This window comes from Anabas testudineus, chromosome 22 (assembly GCF_900324465.2).
Source record: "Anabas testudineus chromosome 22, fAnaTes1.2, whole genome shotgun sequence".
Lineage (NCBI taxonomy): Eukaryota > Metazoa > Chordata > Actinopteri > Anabantiformes > Anabantidae > Anabas > Anabas testudineus.
In genome coordinates this window covers 18,382,984-18,400,028 of record NC_046630.1, presented here as the reverse complement: position 1 = coordinate 18,400,028, position 17,045 = coordinate 18,382,984, and the positions used below count along the sequence as shown (strand labels likewise).

At 40.0% G+C, this 17,045-nt stretch overlaps 2 protein-coding genes across 2 annotated transcripts in view; both read left to right on the top strand.

Moving 5' to 3' along the window:
* Positions 1-11,461, top strand: part of atp8b1 (ATPase phospholipid transporting 8B1) — a 29,666-nt gene extending 18,205 nt beyond the window's left edge. Inside the window, exons 10-30 of the mRNA XM_026339817.1 lie at positions 563-721; positions 932-1,020; positions 1,221-1,411; positions 1,590-1,674; positions 1,898-2,021; positions 2,786-2,829; positions 3,103-3,259; positions 3,436-3,624; positions 4,307-4,419; positions 4,574-4,738; positions 5,187-5,298; positions 5,450-5,525; positions 6,068-6,200; positions 6,346-6,474; positions 6,573-6,729; positions 6,839-7,062; positions 7,623-7,706; positions 7,863-8,108; positions 8,268-8,406; positions 8,968-9,098; positions 9,659-11,461. Coding sequence (XP_026195602.1) covers positions 563-721; positions 932-1,020; positions 1,221-1,411; positions 1,590-1,674; positions 1,898-2,021; positions 2,786-2,829; positions 3,103-3,259; positions 3,436-3,624; positions 4,307-4,419; positions 4,574-4,738; positions 5,187-5,298; positions 5,450-5,525; positions 6,068-6,200; positions 6,346-6,474; positions 6,573-6,729; positions 6,839-7,062; positions 7,623-7,706; positions 7,863-8,108; positions 8,268-8,406; positions 8,968-9,098; positions 9,659-9,895 — 2,984 coding nt within the window. The 3' untranslated portion in view covers positions 9,896-11,461. The remainder of the gene's footprint in view (positions 1-562; positions 722-931; positions 1,021-1,220; positions 1,412-1,589; positions 1,675-1,897; positions 2,022-2,785; positions 2,830-3,102; positions 3,260-3,435; positions 3,625-4,306; positions 4,420-4,573; positions 4,739-5,186; positions 5,299-5,449; positions 5,526-6,067; positions 6,201-6,345; positions 6,475-6,572; positions 6,730-6,838; positions 7,063-7,622; positions 7,707-7,862; positions 8,109-8,267; positions 8,407-8,967; positions 9,099-9,658) is intronic.
* A 1,432-nt stretch (positions 11,462-12,893) lies between these two features.
* On the top strand, positions 12,894-14,966 carry LOC113147726 (E3 ubiquitin/ISG15 ligase TRIM25-like). Its single transcript, XM_026338904.1, has one exon. The coding sequence runs from the start codon at positions 12,929-12,931 to the stop codon at positions 14,594-14,596; it is 1,668 nt and encodes a 555-aa protein (XP_026194689.1). The 5' UTR covers positions 12,894-12,928; the 3' UTR covers positions 14,597-14,966.
* The last annotated feature ends 2,079 nt before the right edge of the window (positions 14,967-17,045 follow it).

Genomic DNA, 17,045 nt, shown 5'->3' with positions numbered 1-17,045 from the left:
ACACACAGGTTTCAAAAATGTGCATGGTTTAGTTATTTTTTATAACTTTAAATAGCTTTTGATCTGTCAGACGTTTAGCTGGCATTAAACACAAAGGAAATTAAACTTAAACAGTAATTAAAGAACTATCTAATACTTCCATTGACACCAACAGGAAGAAGAAGTTAAAGTGTTTTTTGTGTGCGTGCCAGTAAATAGTAATAAAAAGTAATTATCAGTCTCATTCCGATAACTCCATTAGTCGCAGATAAGAATCAAGATAAAGTGTGTTTGTGTAACATTATGTATATGCATGCAGGAAACTTCCAAGAATAAATATTTGTACGTTTGCAACTTCTTCAATGCTTCAGATTTAAACAGTGCAGTAGTTTTTACATAGTATTTTTTCATGTTGAAATTTAGACTTTTATTGGTTTTAAGTCTTTAGTGATCAAGAGCGTACTAAGATTAATTTAATAATAATGTTAAATGATTTTGTCTGGAGCAAATCCAGCAAACTGATGCTCTCCAGAGGATGAGCCCATTTTATTTTAACCACCATGTCTTCTTATCTCACTCATAGCTCTGATCGAGTGTGAGGAGCCAAACAACCGTCTTGATAAGTTCACAGGGACGATGAGGTGGCAGGGAGAGCAATACCCTCTGGACCTGGACAACATGCTGCTCCGAGGATGCAAGATCAGAAACACTGAGGAGTGTCACGGGCTGGTCATCTTTGCAGGTGTGAACACTGCTGCTTTGATGCAAGATACTGTCTTGATTATGGCAATACTGTGTCACTGCATAGCTCCCCGTCCAACCAAAGGAGTGTCACCTGTGATTACTTTATGTTAAACTGTGGTAACTGAATTTTCTCTGTCCACATTTTAACTGTATTTGTTTTGTTCTATTGGTGAGTTTTGTAACACTATTGTTGTATTTGTTGGTCAAGGTGCCGACACCAAAATCATGAGGAACGGTGGGAAGACGAGGTTCAAAAGAACCAAAATTGACGAGCTGATGAATTACATGGTTTACACAGTAAGTTAAGGTCCAAACTGGAGAAACATAACTGTCAATGTTATTATTAAAGTTTTAGTTGTGGTTTATCAGTATTATTCAGATGTATGTATGGTCTTCTCAGTAGGGGCTTTCTTGTCATACTGTAAATCCCAATTTTTTATGGTTTCATACAGAAAGCTTAAAAACAAAAATGAATCGGGTGTTTTTTGTACCTGCAGATCTTTGTGCTGCTCCTGCTGGTGTCAGCAGGTCTGGGCATTGGTACCAGCTTCTGGTACCAAGATATCGGTTCTAAGTCCTGGTACCTGTATGATGGCAAAAACCAGGATGCCACCTACAGAGGCTTTCTCAGCTTTTGGGGATACATCATCGTCCTCAACACCATGGTGCCTATTTCGCTATACGTCAGGTCAGGAAAAACCATGCACACATACAGTTTTGTACATTTTGAGGAAACTGACAAAAATGATATTTCAGGCACCTTGAACTATGCTATGAGCTCCTGCAACTGTCAGCAGTCAATGTTAATGTTTAATGTCAATGTCAAAATAATCTTGTCCTTGTCACTGTTTGTCCTCTGCTCTCAGTGTGGAGGTGATTCGTCTGGGTCAGAGTAAGTTCATCAACTGGGACCTGCAGATGTATTTCGCAGACAAAGACACTCCAGCTAAGGTACACTGGTACTGCTTTGTTGATTACTTACTGTGGCTCCTTCTCAACCGACAGATGGGATCAAGATGTTTTGGAAGAATCCACTAAGTGAACCTCCGGTTAACATTTTTCCGTCACAGTGAAACGTAGCACTTGCACCAGCAGTAGATATGAAGTGATATTCTTTCTCTCTGCTTCATTTTTAAAAAGGCTTTGATAAAATTCGTTCTCTCATCTCGCCCAGGCTCGAACCACCACCCTGAACGAACAGCTTGGGCAGATTGAATACATCTTCTCTGACAAGACGGGAACTCTGACACAGAACATCATGCAGTTCAAGAAGTGCACCATTGCTGGACACAGCTACGGTACCATCCAGCTTCAATTCATTCTTGCATATGTTTAATTCCTAAAAAATTAAACGTAATAAAACAAACTGCTACAAACTTGAATTAAAATACTGTTTATAATTGCGATGGCTGTGTTACCATTACAAAGTGTTATCAGAGGTGACAATAGGGAAGTGTGAGGGCTTTGCCCAGAGGCCTCTTAACTATGGCAACATAAGTACATTGTGCCATTGAAATAAAACACTAATTAAACCTGTGAAAGAAGAATGGAAACATGCACAGCAATAATAAATGGAAGTAAAGGAAAAGAAGAGGTCTGAAAACATGAGCACCACATCTGCTGCCCTTTTATTGCTGTGGCAGCTATCTTAATAATATTAACCTGTGTTTATGTAAAATAGACTTTCCAAACATTTCTAGTTTATTCAGGAACACAAAGAGCCTTTAATGGGGAAATGGGTTTACTGCTGAAGTAATTCCAGCTGCACATCAGTGAAATCACCCATGTTGGATTAATGTTCCCAGTGATTAGTACAATTTTATATATATTTCTGTGAAAGCCCAGTATTCATGTTACCACCACTTATCTCAGTTTTAGCAGTAGTAGGTCATCCCACGAAACCTCAGCCTACTTGGTCATTCAAACAAAGTTTTTCATCAAAGATTATACAAATATTTTTCTTATTCATTCTTCATTCGTTTTTGTTTCAGTGACACATTATTGTAGATTGTTGTCGAGCTGCAGTTTTAACAATTCACTTTATTGGTCCCCCTTTCCACAGGTGACCCGACCACTGCTGAAGGAGTGTCTCTGGAACGAGGAAAGGTACAATATCAAATACACTCACTTACTGAATTTTATAATCATTGTGACAACAAGTTAGTTTGAGCTTTGGTTGTGGTTTCCACAGGAAAAAATATGAAATGGCTCAATTTGACTTTAAGATGTCATTTAGAAATAAATAAATACTTTACATTCAACTTGATGTCATTGATGTTTTACATCTACTGAGTTGTCAGTTGTACTTTTACTACCTAATTATAGATCTTTATGTACTTTTCTATATTTTTCTAAAACCCTTCTCCTGTGTTGTGTCAGCCGGTTGACTGGGGCTGGAATCGCTACGCTGACAGGAAGTTTCAGTTCATGGATAATGCTCTAGTTGCTCGTGTCCGATCCAAGAAGGATAAAGATGCTTCTGAGTTCTTCAAACTGCTCTCACTCTGCCACACCGTCATGGTGGAGCACAAAGACGGTAATCCTAAAATCATGATTTGGGTTTCAGGCGCCATGACTGACTGCAAATGGCAGCAGCTGTTAGTCAAGCCTAACGTAGCTTAAAGAGGACCAGTTGTCTTGATATTGTAGTGAAATCAAATGATGACATGTCCTCATGTGTGGTCTCTCTATCTGTCTCTCGCTCTCTCTCAGGTGATCTGGTGTACCAGGCAGCGTCCCCTGATGAGGGCGCCCTGGTGACGGCAGCCAGGAATTTCGGCTACGTGTTCCTGTCACGTACGCAGGACACCATCACCATCAAGGAGATGGATCACGAGACAACATACAAAATGTTGGCGCTGCTTGATTTTAACTCAGACCGCAAACGCATGTCGATCATCTGTAAGAACACACATCATAGATGCACACAAACTGTAGTTAGGTGTGTTTGAACAGTGACAGTAATCCAGTTTTCAGCATTTTGGCTCTGTAAGCTACCACAGTGGATGTGTAATGAAACAATGACAGCATGCTTAAAGTGGAAGAGATCCAGTTTAATTTAAGGGTTTTGTAAAAATATAAAGTGTAGGAACAATTTTTTATACATAGACCCCCAAGGTTTTGGGGCTCAAAAGTACATCAGTCTTTTGTACAATGACTTGATTGTTATCCAGAAACAAATGATCAATATTGGTTAAGGTAGTCACACTAAATCACTGGGTGACATGTTCTTTCATTAACATTACCATCAACATACATACAGTACCCCACTGCCTGCTAGAGCATGTATATGTGGATTAATCTGCTACTTAGAAAATGGCCAAGGTGACACCTCTGCAGTGACCAGCTGATTTGTTGATATACTGACATACATACATTGACAATAAGGAGGGCACAGAATAAGGCCAGAGTTATCCTTTAATTAGAAGTTAGTATTTCCTAATTAGTGTTGTGTATCAGTTGAAACAGGTGGAACCGAAGTGATCGATACTGTACATAATTTTTTATTTAGAACATTTAAACCTTTAGTTTGAACTTGGTCTTAATTCAGAACTTCAAAGTGTCTGTGTTTTCTGTCTTTCAGTGAAGTTTCCTGATGGTCGTATTCGTCTCTACTGTAAAGGAGCAGACACCGTCATCTACGAGCGACTCGCACCCAACTCCAAACACAAGGAAACAACCCAGACTGCCCTGGATGTGAGTTCATGTAACTTCATTCTTACTGGAACCAGTGGGTAAAATTGTAGAACGGTAGACATTTAGAAATGCTGTCAGGCATGTGCAGTAGCTGCTTTTCTCTCGTTCTCTGTGGAAGGAAACTGTGTAATTGAAATTGTGTTTCGTGTTGCAGATCTTTGCCAACGAGACCCTGCGGACACTGTGCCTGTGTTACAAAGACATCAGTGCAGAGGAGTATGAAGCCTGGTCCAGGAAACACAAAGAAGCCCAGGTGACCATGGTCAACCGAGAGAGTGCCCTCGACCAGGTGTATGAGGAAATCGAGAAAAACCTCATGGTCAGTAGAAAAGAACAACATTTTAGTTTGACAAATGAGCCAAGGAAGAAATGTCATGATTTAGAAAATGTTAGTTCCTTGGGGGAAACACTGGGAAACTGGAATATTAAGGATTCAGGAAGAAAACCGTAAACTAGGTACTCGACTAGAAGCACAGAGTGAGGATTAATAACAGTTCCAGGGTTTAGTATTGATGCTGCTCATGTTTTCAAAGATTAGGATTTGTTTAAAAAGGGAATTATGAAAAACATTCATTTTCATACTCTGGTTCATTGTAGTGTGTTCTGTCCGAGTGTAATTTAGGGGTGTGATGGTTTTCAAACTGAGGCTCGAACAAGAACACAGACATCCTGTCTCGTATATGGGTGTTTTTTCAGTGCTTTTAAATCAAGTAAAATAAAAAACAAAAAACAGTGAGATGTATAACCTGTAGGGTTCTTCTCTTTAGCTGATAGGGGCGACAGCCATAGAGGACAAACTGCAGGACGGGGTGCCAGAGACCATCGCTAAGCTGGCTAAGGCTGACATCAAGATCTGGGTCCTGACTGGAGATAAGAAAGGTACCAAGATTCACAGCTTTATGCTCTCTATGAAAAAAATAAATATAAAAAAATTATAGATTTACATACTAACCTGTTCTGTTTAGCAGTAATGATACAGCTGGAAAGTACAAAATCCAATCTTTTTAAATGTTTTAATGGTTTCCTCCAGAAACGGCAGAAAACATCGGCTATTCCTGCTCACTTCTGACAGACGACATGAAGATCCACTATGGTGAAGACGTCAAGTGAGTTGATTAAAATGTCACAGAGCAGAAAATAATGAGGGAATAAACAATAAAGGGATTTTAGCACTAAACACTACTGTATATATTTGGAAGGTACTTGTTTAGTCAAACTGACTAATGTGTCATTTGTTAAATACACAGCTTACTGCCCAAATGATGCTTTCAGAAACAATTGCTTGGATCATTTTAATTATCAACATTCAGTGAACAGAATTAACTAATTAATTAAATGTTTTCAACTAGATTTTGATGTGTCTTGGCCACTCCTCTATTTCTTATACTTTGTGTGGCACAGATAAACATCTTGGTTTTTTTTTTTTGTTTTTTTTTATGGGCCAAACAAGAACAAAACCGACTGGACAGTACACTACTAGTAGGCACACTTGTTGTTCCCTGCTCTTGCCATATAGACCTGCCTGTAGCTTTCATAGTGTTCTCCTATTTGATGTTTCATCTCTATATCTTGGTTTTCAGCAGCACTTTAGGCTCTCAGGCTGCCATATTACACTGTGTAAGAGTTTCTCTTTGGTTTGTGTCTCTAGTGACAAGCTGACAGTTCGTCAGACCAAGAGGAGAAACGAGCCCACATCTTCCCGTCCAGGCAAAAAGAAACCCGCAGAGCCTTTCTTCACCGAACCAGGCAAAAACGCTCTCATTATCACTGGAGGATGGCTGGTGAGTTCAAGATCAGTTTGGTTTTTAAAATGACAAACATGATTCATCTGTCAGTAGCATTCAGACTAATGCAGACTCTGTTTCACCCTAATCTGAGCCAACGTGATGAATAGTGCTGACAGATTCTCTTTGTTTTTTGTTTTAGAATGAGATTCTCTATGAAAAGAAGAAGAAACGCCGTCGCCTGCGTCTTCGTCGTCTGGGAAAGCGACCGACTCCAACCAGCCCTCAGGATGGACAGCCAATGAATGACAAAGAAAAAGAGTTGAGACAGGTGCAACTAAATAACATAATGTGTGCTCCCCCTGTTTAATGCATATCAGACATGGTGACATAGCTTTTTTTTTTTTTTTTGTTGTTGTTCCTCTGTAGATTGATTTTGTGAACATGGCCTGTGAGTGCGAGGCAGTGATCTGTTGTCGTGTCACACCGAAGCAAAAGGCTAACGTGGTGAGTTTGGTAAAGAAGTACAAGAAGGCTGTGACGTTATCCATCGGAGATGGAGCCAATGACGTCAACATGATCAAGAGTAAGGACATAAATGGATTTTTCTCTCTCTTTTTTTTATTTTTTTTTTTGCAGCATATTATGTTCAACAAATCTCCTCTAATCTCTCACTGTGTCCTCCGTCCTCCCAGCTGCCGACATCGGGGTTGGTATCAGCGGCCAGGAGGGGATGCAGGCCGTCATGTCCAGCGACTACGCCTTTGCTCAGTTCCGTTACCTGCAGCGCCTTTTGCTGGTGCACGGACGCTGGTCCTACATCCGAATGTGCAAGTTCCTGCGTTACTTCTTCTTCAAGAACTTTGCCTTTACTCTGGTCCACTTCTGGTACTCCTTCTTCAGCGGATACTCCTCACAGGTCAGCAGCTCACAAGCCTGGAGAGATATTCAACCAGAAATGCAAATGATTAAAAAGTAGTCTTCATTTAGGCTTTCTCTTAAAGCTACATTATTCAGCTTAAGCTAGGTGTAGCATGAGGACTGAATCGGACTCACTCCACCCAGCTCTAACTCTCCCTGCTCCACTACGCTCTGTTATGATGTGCACAGCACTCCACGTATTCATTCACTTGAAGTTACTGTCGACCTGAAGCTACACAACTCATTAAACAAGCAGAAATAATACTTCTCTGACTGGTTAGGAGGATAAGCCTCACTCAGAAACCTTTAGAAGATACATTTTCCATGCTAGACAGTTCAGTGAGTCTGACTTCACTGGAAGCATCAACAGCCTCTTTCCTCAGTATGATGTGTTTTGGAGGATATTTCTACACACATACTGCAGCTTTAACTTTTTTATCAACAGGGAGCAGTTTTAGATAACATTGAAATTACAAAATACAGTGACGTTCACCTGATGGGTTGGGTCATTATTAATCTGATTATTGTATCGTGATCCACTTGTTTTGGTGCCTGCAGATCGCCTTTGAAGACTGGTTCATCACTCTCTACAATCTCTGCTACAGCAGCTTACCTGTTCTACTAGTTGGACTTCTTGACCAGGTAAAAAACAGACAGATACAGAAAAGATTGACATAACTATTATTGAAATAGCATTACAAAAACATTTTCTCGGGCTCTCATCCTGATATGTCACAGTGTTGTTGCAATAAAATTCGGACCTTTGCTAACTGATTCCCCTTCACCCCCATGCTGCAGGACCTTAACGACAAACTGAGCCTGAAATTCCCGAAGCTCTACCTTCCTGGCCAGCAGGGGTCACTGTTCAACTACAAGAACTTTTTTGTCAGCTTGTTCCATGGCATCTTCGTCTCACTCATCATCTTCTTCATCCCCTATGGAGCCTTTTTGCAGACCATGGGGCAGGATGGAGAAGCCCCCTCTGACTACCAGTCCTTTGCCGTTGTCACCGCTACGTCTCTGATCTTTACGGTCAATCTGCAGGTTAGAGAGTTTTAGTTTTTACTAAGGAGATAAAAAATACCTGTCTGCACTGAATCATGAAATCCAGTAAGGATGCTGTAGAATACTGTGGAATATTATGTAGTACTGTTTGTTTGACCTGCTGACATTTTGTCGTGCCCTTCATGTCTTGGTTGCCAGATCTCTCTGGATACCTCCTTCTGGACCTTCGTCAACTGCTTTGCGGTTTTGGGCAGCATAGCCATTTACTTCGGCATCATGTTTGACTTCCACAGTGGCGGGATTCACGTCATCTTCCCCTCAGTGTTTACCTTCACTGGTTAGTCTAAAATCACTCCACCCAGCTTTATATGCTCTACACCCAAGCGGGTGGAATTGAGAGAACTATTTTACTAATGCTGTGTTTGTTGCACATTGGACATTAGAAATGTCCAGTTTAAACATTGTAATTTAACTAGTATAGTAATAGCAAACAGTTTTCATTTTGATATTTGGTCATGTGATTCTATAGTGACACATCGTTTTGACAGCAGAATTAGCTTCTTGAAATGATCCCATCGGGAGCAGTGGCACATGACACTACATTTATGACATGTCGGTCATATTTAGTTTATTCTTCTCTAGTTTTCCTCATCCAGAGTGAAACACTTTATTCATCTGAGACACATTTATGATGATCTGCTACAAAAATAAGTGACATGAGCTTTCTTTATTCAGGTTGCTTTAACACTCAAATCTCTCCACCATAAGCTTCCCAAGACGTGTCTCTTAATTGTATTTCTTACAACATCAAAGCTCTTTTGGACTCTAGTATACATTGTGTTGTACCTTTTTGACACAGGTCTTTTCTTCTACTATGTTGTGTGTTTTGTGTCTGTAGGTGTAGCATCGAATGCTCTGCGTCAGCCTTACTTGTGGTTAACCATCATCCTGACTGTGGGCATCAGTTTGCTGCCTGTCATCTGCATCCAGTTCCTCCATAAAACCATCTGGCCTTCTGTAGGGGACAAGGTGAGTCCAGGCCACCTACGTACTATCATTTAAAAAAAAAAAAAAAAAAAAGTGGTTACAGCAGTCACTGTTGCTGCATTAGTTACAGAACAGGATTGAAAGAAAGCAGTGCATCAGAACACTTTTTAAATATAGTAATTATTAAGTGTTTTTTTCCTGAGTATATTTTTTTCATAAATGGTAAATGGTAAATGGTCTGCACTTATATAGCGCTTTTCTACCTAGTTGGTACTCAAAGCGCTTTACACTGCTTCTCATTCACCCATTCACACACACAAGCACACACACATTCACACACCGATGGCAGAGCTGCTATGCAGCTGACCTGACTCACCGGGGGCAACTTGGGGTTCAGTATCTTGCCCAAGGACACTTTGGCATGTGACATGGCAGCCGGGAATCGAACCACCAATCCTACGATTGGCAGTCAACTGCTCTACCTATTGAGCCACAGCCACCCCATAACTCATAACTACCAAATCAAATTGAATCATTAAACCTTGAAATAAAAGAATACAGCAATGACAAAACAGTGATCTAAACTGTCCGTCATCCACCAGGTCCAGAGGAACAGGAGGAAGTACGAGATGGAGCTGGAAGAGGAAGAGAGGAAAAAGGCACCACCAGCCTTTGAGCGAGGCAGGCGTTCCCGCCGCTCCGCCTATGCCTTCTCTCACTCCCGTGGCTACGCCGACCTCATCTCATCTGGGCGGAGCATTCGACGCCGGCCACAGGCACGTGGCGGGCTACAGGACAACATCAGGGAGGTTCCCCATAGAGAGGCTGAGAACGTGTGATGGAGGCTGAATGGGAGATGGAGCGAAACAGTAACTGCAGGGGAATCAAAGGGGTTGGGGAAAGTGCAAGGAGCGCTTGGTTAGTCTTCTTTTACCTCTGAGGAGTCGCTGCTGAAGTGGTCGACATGAGGATCTCTGCACAGAAACATCAGACTGCTTTGACTTTAAGGAGACGTTTTACTTTGAGGGATCCAAGAAATGAAACAGGAGCTCGTAGTGTTGCTCATCCTGATGTGACTTTTGCTGCAGTGTCTGTGACCTTGACTCCAATGTCTCCAGTTGTTCTGATTGCACACACTCTGCTCAAATGCAAACTGCGGAGGGGGGGGGGGGCTCACCGAAGAGACGACCACTGCCACACCGTGGTTTGAAGTCATGCTGTGACTGTGTAGCTTACAATGATGTTTAACTCAGGATTTTAAAAATTAAAGCCTTATTTTTAGTCAGTTTGTTCCTGCTCACCACCACGGTGGCCTGATAATAAGACGAGGTGTTAGACTTTTTTGACATTCACAGTTTTAGCCTGTCTGCGCAGCACTTGATATGTTAGTGTCTTTTTACAAATTAAAAAAAAATATATAAATACAGATCTATATATATTGCAGTTTAGTCGAGTTGTCCATTGTAGGATCAGGCAGCAACATTTAGTTGAGTTTTATTTATGTCCATTAAGACAACTCAAACATTTAACTTCACATTAAAAACAACAGGATAAATCATGTTGAGGTATATTTATTCTCAATAATGCTGGGGTGTTACTATGCCAGGCTGTGCTGTGGTCAGGAAGTTGATTTAAAAACAATAAGTGTGAATGAGAACTTCTCCTCTGCTGTGTCCATTGAGAAATCACTACATTGAGGGACTTCAACTTTGCTTTAGCCTTAAAATCTTTTCAATATCTCCTACAAACTTGATCCCAACATGAATTTGTTTTCCATGTCACATGCTGTTCTTTCATTTCCTGAGGTGTTATAACCAGACTGTAATAATTCCCAAGAAGCTGTCTTCAATCAGCAGACGTGTCATAATGTCTTCAGCTTGCACAGGTCCTTACTTCTAATGTACTATACTATAACAAAGCAAGAAAGGGGTTAATGGTTTCTCTTCATGATGTCTGAGTAGTTTGTTCTCTCAACTAACTTAACTTATCTTCTTAACTCTAAAAAGCATTAAGAGTTTTAGAGGTCTTTTTGTGTCATTGATTGTTTACAGGAACGTAAAGATGATGTTTTTCTTTTTTCTTCTCCAGTCGTTACAATCTATGAACTGATTAAGTATATCTGTGCTAAGCCAAAGCATTCCAGTTCTGTTACTGTGTCCTCTTCTTACTAGTGTTACTGTATGTCGAGTAGTGTCTTTTTATTACTGAATGAATGCAGCAAGTCGATTGTACCAGCAGCAGTTTGCTCTCTGCTATATGACGGTATTTTAACATGTGGTTGTTAATAAAAGCCAAGGGCACATTTAGCAATCAAATGTGAGGTTTATTTTTCTTCTTATATTAATGTCTGACTGTTGTGTAAGTGACCTATTATTGTCACATTAAAGTTGTTTTCAGGCCTTCTATTTTGAGTTTTCCTTTTTTTTTTTTTAATTTTAAAAGAAATGCTCACATAAAAAAATAGGACGTTAAAGTACCCATGGAAAAAACAAACAAAAAAATTAAACATGGCTCAAATTAGACATTCAAATGAAAGTGGCTAATGCTAATCAACAACATCATCAACAAAGGACAGGGGGTGTGAGGGCAGTTCAATATTTTACTGTCTTTTATACGGCAAAATGTGACAAAACCTTTACATAACATACATAACTTTTTTTCAACTTTTTTTATTCCTTTAGGCCCCAAACGTTTTTTTTTTTTTTTTTTTCATTTTCAAGCAATTTATCAAAAAGAGTTCGACCTCTACACATCATCATTAGTTGATGATTTCTTGTTTGATTCTGGTAAAACGGTATCACAGGAAAGATATAAAATACATTGAGATTCTTTTAAATTAAGATAATCTAGTTAACATTTAGATTCATTTCTTGTCCATGTTGCAACTGGTGCCCACAAAGTGGGATTGTTAGGTTTTCTAAATATTAATCTCTCCAGATCTTCTTGAAGGATCGAGTGTCCTATCCTCTATGAATACCACTACGACCACTTTTTTTTAGAAACCAAAGTCCCACAGTGGGAAAATTGCATATGGGAGCTGAATTAAAAGCCACTCGGGTGAAGAGGATCAGAAACAAATCCACATCCTCTGTACAGAAACAAATTAAAAACAGGTCTGAATGAATGAATGAAGGTTGAATTGTATTTATCTACTTTAGTTTTAGGCTGCTAGGTATTAATCATACTAGCTCATACTAGCTGCTGAATAGAAACAACACTTTGCATATTATATCAGTGAAAATGTTGATGAACAAGAGCCTTCACTTTTACAGCACAGGGAAAACAAGGCCAAGGGGGCCACCTGCTGGGAAAACACAAGTTCTGTAAAACATTTACCCCTCACTTATGGCTCAGTAAACAGTGTGAGGACAGGATATATAGTCCTGCCTTTCAGATGTGTTTAGATTTAAAACTTGAGGTCTGTACCACAGGTGAGAATATTGAGAACTAGAGTGAGGTGGTCGAACTGGAACCAGAAAGAGGGTGAGACAACAATTTTAAGATCTATATTGTCAGAATGTATTTTCTGATCTTAGCTTGTGTATTCAATGATCCAGATTTCCCAAACTTTTCAAACACGTTCTGTAGAACACTCTGATTTGTTGGACTGGTTTCTCTTCCTGTATAAAAACCTTCTCACCACTCCCTTTTCTTTTCAGTAGATCCAATCCTCTTAAGGCCACGTGTTGTAGTGCTTCCTGCACCATTCACAGATCTGTAAGTTTATGGATGGCTGTACACAGGGTGCAGCCAACATGTTGTGAGTGCGCTCTAGTTCCATACAGGAAGTATGAGGTAGCAGAACTCAGATATTTTTCTCTCTTGTATGAGAAAGTGAAACTATTTTCCATTCCCTGTCTCTGAGAGGTAAAATGGCGCAACGAGGGGTTCAGCTGGACCAGGAAAAACTGTGCTGTTCAATCTGTCTGGATCTACTAAAGGATCCAGTGACTATTCCCTGTGGGCACAGCTACTGCATGAACTGCATTGAAAGCTGCTGGGATGAAGAGGCTCCAAAACAAACCCACAGCTGTCCACAGTGCAGACAGACCTTCACACCGAGGCCTGCCCTGGTGAAAAACACCTTGTTAGCAGATTTAGTGGAGGATCTGAAGAAGACGGGACTCCAGGCTGCTCCAGCTGATCACTGCTATGCTGGACCTGAAGATGTGGCCTGTGATTTCTGTACTGGGAGGAAGCTGAAAGCCATCAGGTCCTGTCTTCAGTGTTTGGTGTCTTACTGTGACCAACACGTCCAGCCTCACCATAAGTCTCCAGCTTTTGAAAATCACAAGCTGGTTCATCCCACCAAGAGGCTAAAGGAGAATATGTGTTCCTATCATGATGAGGTGATGAAGATTTTCTGCCGCACTGATCAGCAGTGTATCTGTTATCTCTGCTCTATGGATGAACACAAAGGTCACGACACGGTTTCAGCTGCAGCAGAAAGAACTGAAAAGCAGAGAGAGCTGGAGGTAAGACAGCAAAAGATTCAGCAGAAAATCAAGGTAAGAGAAGAAGACGTGACGCTGCTGCAGCAGGAAGTGAAGGTTATCAATCAGTCTGCTGATAAAGTCGTAAGCAGCAGTGAGAAGATCTTCACTGGTCTGATCCATCTTATTGAGAGAAGACGCTCTGACGTGATGCAGCAGATCAGATCCCAGCAGACAAGTCTGCTGAACAGAGTCCAGGAACTGCAACAGCAGTTGGAGGAGGAGCTGACGGAGCTGAGGAGGGAAGATGCTGAGCTGGGGCAGCTCTCACACGCAGAAGACCACATCCACTTCCTAAACAATTACCCTGTGCTGTCATCTCCCAGCGAATCCATGAACCCAACCAACATCAATATCCACCCCCTGAGCTACTTCGAGGATGTGATGACAGCTGTGTCAGCAGTCAGAGATAAACTACAGGACACTCTCAGTGAGGGATGGACCAAAATCTCAATGATGGAGACCAAAGAAGATGTGTTATTGCCACAACCAGAACCCAAGACTAGATCTGAATTCTTACAATACAGATGTCAAATGACACTAGATCCAAACACAGCACACATACAACTGATCTTATCTAATGGGAACAGAAGAGCAACAGTGGTGAGAAAACCAGTGTTATATCCTGAACACCCAGACAGATTCTTCCTAATGCAGCAGGTCCTGGGTACAAAGAGCCTGACTGGACGTCATTATTGGGAGGTGGAGGGGAAGATGACAAGGCATACAGTAGCAGTTACTTACAAAGATATAAGCAGAACAGAAAATGAAAGTGAATTTGGAAGCAATGACAAATCTTGGGCATTAACTTTTTCTGGAGTTTTTTACAAATTCATTCATAACAAGATCACAACTTCCATCTCAGGCCCTGGTCATTCCAGAATAGGAGTGTACCTGGATCACAGGGCAGGTACTCTGTCCTTCTTTGATGTCTCTGAAACCATGACTCTCCTCCACAGAGTCCAGACCACGTTCACTCAGCCTCTCTATGCTGGACTTAGTGTTTACGGTTATGATGAATCTGTTGAACTGTGTGAGCTCAAGTAGACGGGTTTTACAAATGAGGCAAAGAGTGAGAATATGGTTTTGGTTTGTAAATAGATTTTGTCTCCATCTTTCTAAGTATCACGTGAATTAAAGAAATTTAAAATCTGATCCAGCATTTACCAGAATTTCATCTAGACTTGAAACTAAACTGCAGCAGGTGGTCGTCTAGCTAAAACTAAAAGTGTTGGGGAATGAGTTATTATATATCTGGATATTAAGGTGTATAGAAAAAAGTCCATTCTAACATTTGCCAGAATTGACATTGATGCATAAACAAATCCAATAGTTTTATTTTTTGAAATATATAACATATAATTTTTAATTATTTTAATAAAATATACAAAAGTGTTCAGCATTATTCTGCTGCTGTTATCTTATCATTCATATTACCGTATTTTCCGCATTATAAGGCGCACGTTCAATGAATGGCCTATTTTAAAACTTTTTTTTCATATATAAGGCGCACCGGATTATAAGGCGCATAGAATAGACACTACAGTAGAGGCTGGGGTTACGTTATGCAACATTAGATGGAGCTGCGCTAAAGGGAATGTAAACAAAACAGTCAGATAGGTTGGTCAAACTTTATTAATAGATTACAAACCAGCGTTCTGACAACTCCGTTCACTCCCAAAATGAATAAACAGCTGTTGTATTATTTTCCCAGAGGTAAAGTCAGTGATGTAGAATTTTCGTGACACAGCTTATCTTTGTCCATGTTGATGATGTGCTCTGGCCGTGTCATGCCTTTCAGTTCAAGTGATAAATGAATAACAATAAGTTGTGTATTTTAGTTGATCTTTGTTAGTATAATTAGTTGCAGAGTGAGCGCTCTTTCCACTCTCTGTTCAATAGAACAGCTTTGACGTATTTTCTCCGTCTGTAAATTAAGCTAGTTTAGTTTCCACAGTAAAACGAACTGGTTCATGTTTATACTGAGTGTGATTTATACGTTTGTGCCTTGGAAAGCATTTGTCTTTGTAAGTATTAACGTGTTTATTGTATTAGAAGTATGTTAGTTGTTACCTGTTACATGTGAGAAATTACGTGTGCGTGTTATTGTAATTAGCTTCCTTCAAGTCAAGCTAGTGTGTGCGAGTGTAACATACAAAATGTGTAACAATGTGTATTATTTGTTAATTTAGTTTCTTTCTGTTTCTTTCAGTTACATAAAGAAAAGATAGAAAAAAGTGTAGTAATGTAATTTTAAATTCTCTCCCTGCTGGTCTATTACCGTGTTCTACTGCGTGACTGATTGCCTTGAGTTTAAACTCTGCGTCGTAAGAGTGTCTTTTAATAGGAGCCATTTTGGGGTCTTTGCACAAACACACAAATGGAAATGAAACGGCACGCTTCGCGCAGTCCTATATCCCAGCATGCACCGCGCGCTACTTCTTCTGTTGCGGCTCAATATTGATCCATATATAAGGCGCACCGGATTATAAGGCGCACCGTCGGCTTTTGAGAAAATTGAAGGCTCTTAGGTGCGCCTTATAGTGCGGAAAATACAGTAATTGTTGTATTGATTAATGCTGAAATCTTTTTTTTTTTTTTTAGGAATTAATGAACTGTACATTTGTGTGAAATGAACCAAAATGCTTATCCTGTGTTATGTATTATATGATTTCTTCTTTTTTGATTCTGGTAAAGGAAACAAATATCAAAGGAAAGGTATAAAATACATTAAAACTCTTTTAAATTGAGATCATCTAGTTAACATTTCTATTCATTTCTTGTCCACTTGCCACTGGTGCCTGCTCAAGTCTGATTGTTAGGTTGTCTATATAATTCTTTATACAGTTATATTTTATAAGGTCTTAAACCTTAAATACTGTAAAGTGCCTTGAGATGACATCTGTTGTGATTTGGCGTTATAGAAATTGAATTGAATTAGTTTCCATCCAATCAGGACACCTTACTCCTACATGTTAGTTTGCTAAACATAGGATTAAGGCAAAGGATGTGAACTTTTTAAGCCAACTGCTTCTGCACCCATGAATGCAGTGACTGTCCACAACATATCAGAAATGTATATGTTCCACTTTGAAATGAAGACATTTGTGCTCTCTAATATTTTGTGTGCACAGGTTATCAGAGGAGTAAGCAGTAATGGCATTTTACATATAATGATGTGAAAGTTATTCAGCAGGCACAATGCCAAAAGGAAAGGCAGCATCGTGCTACTGTAGAAGTAAAATAAAATAAAAGTTACTCCTGTGTTCCTATTGAACAACCCTTAAATATATACAAATGTCCGTTATTGTTTAACATTGTATTTTGTTTGGCATGTACCATTCTTAGTTTTGCTGTAATGAATGCTCTTTAAACATAGTACACAGGTTTTAGGCAGATTGATGGGGGCAATGAGTGTTTAGTGGACTCTGAGAGGTTAAAGAGCACAGCAAACATGGTTCAATCTCTCCAGATCTACTTGAAGGATCAAGTGACA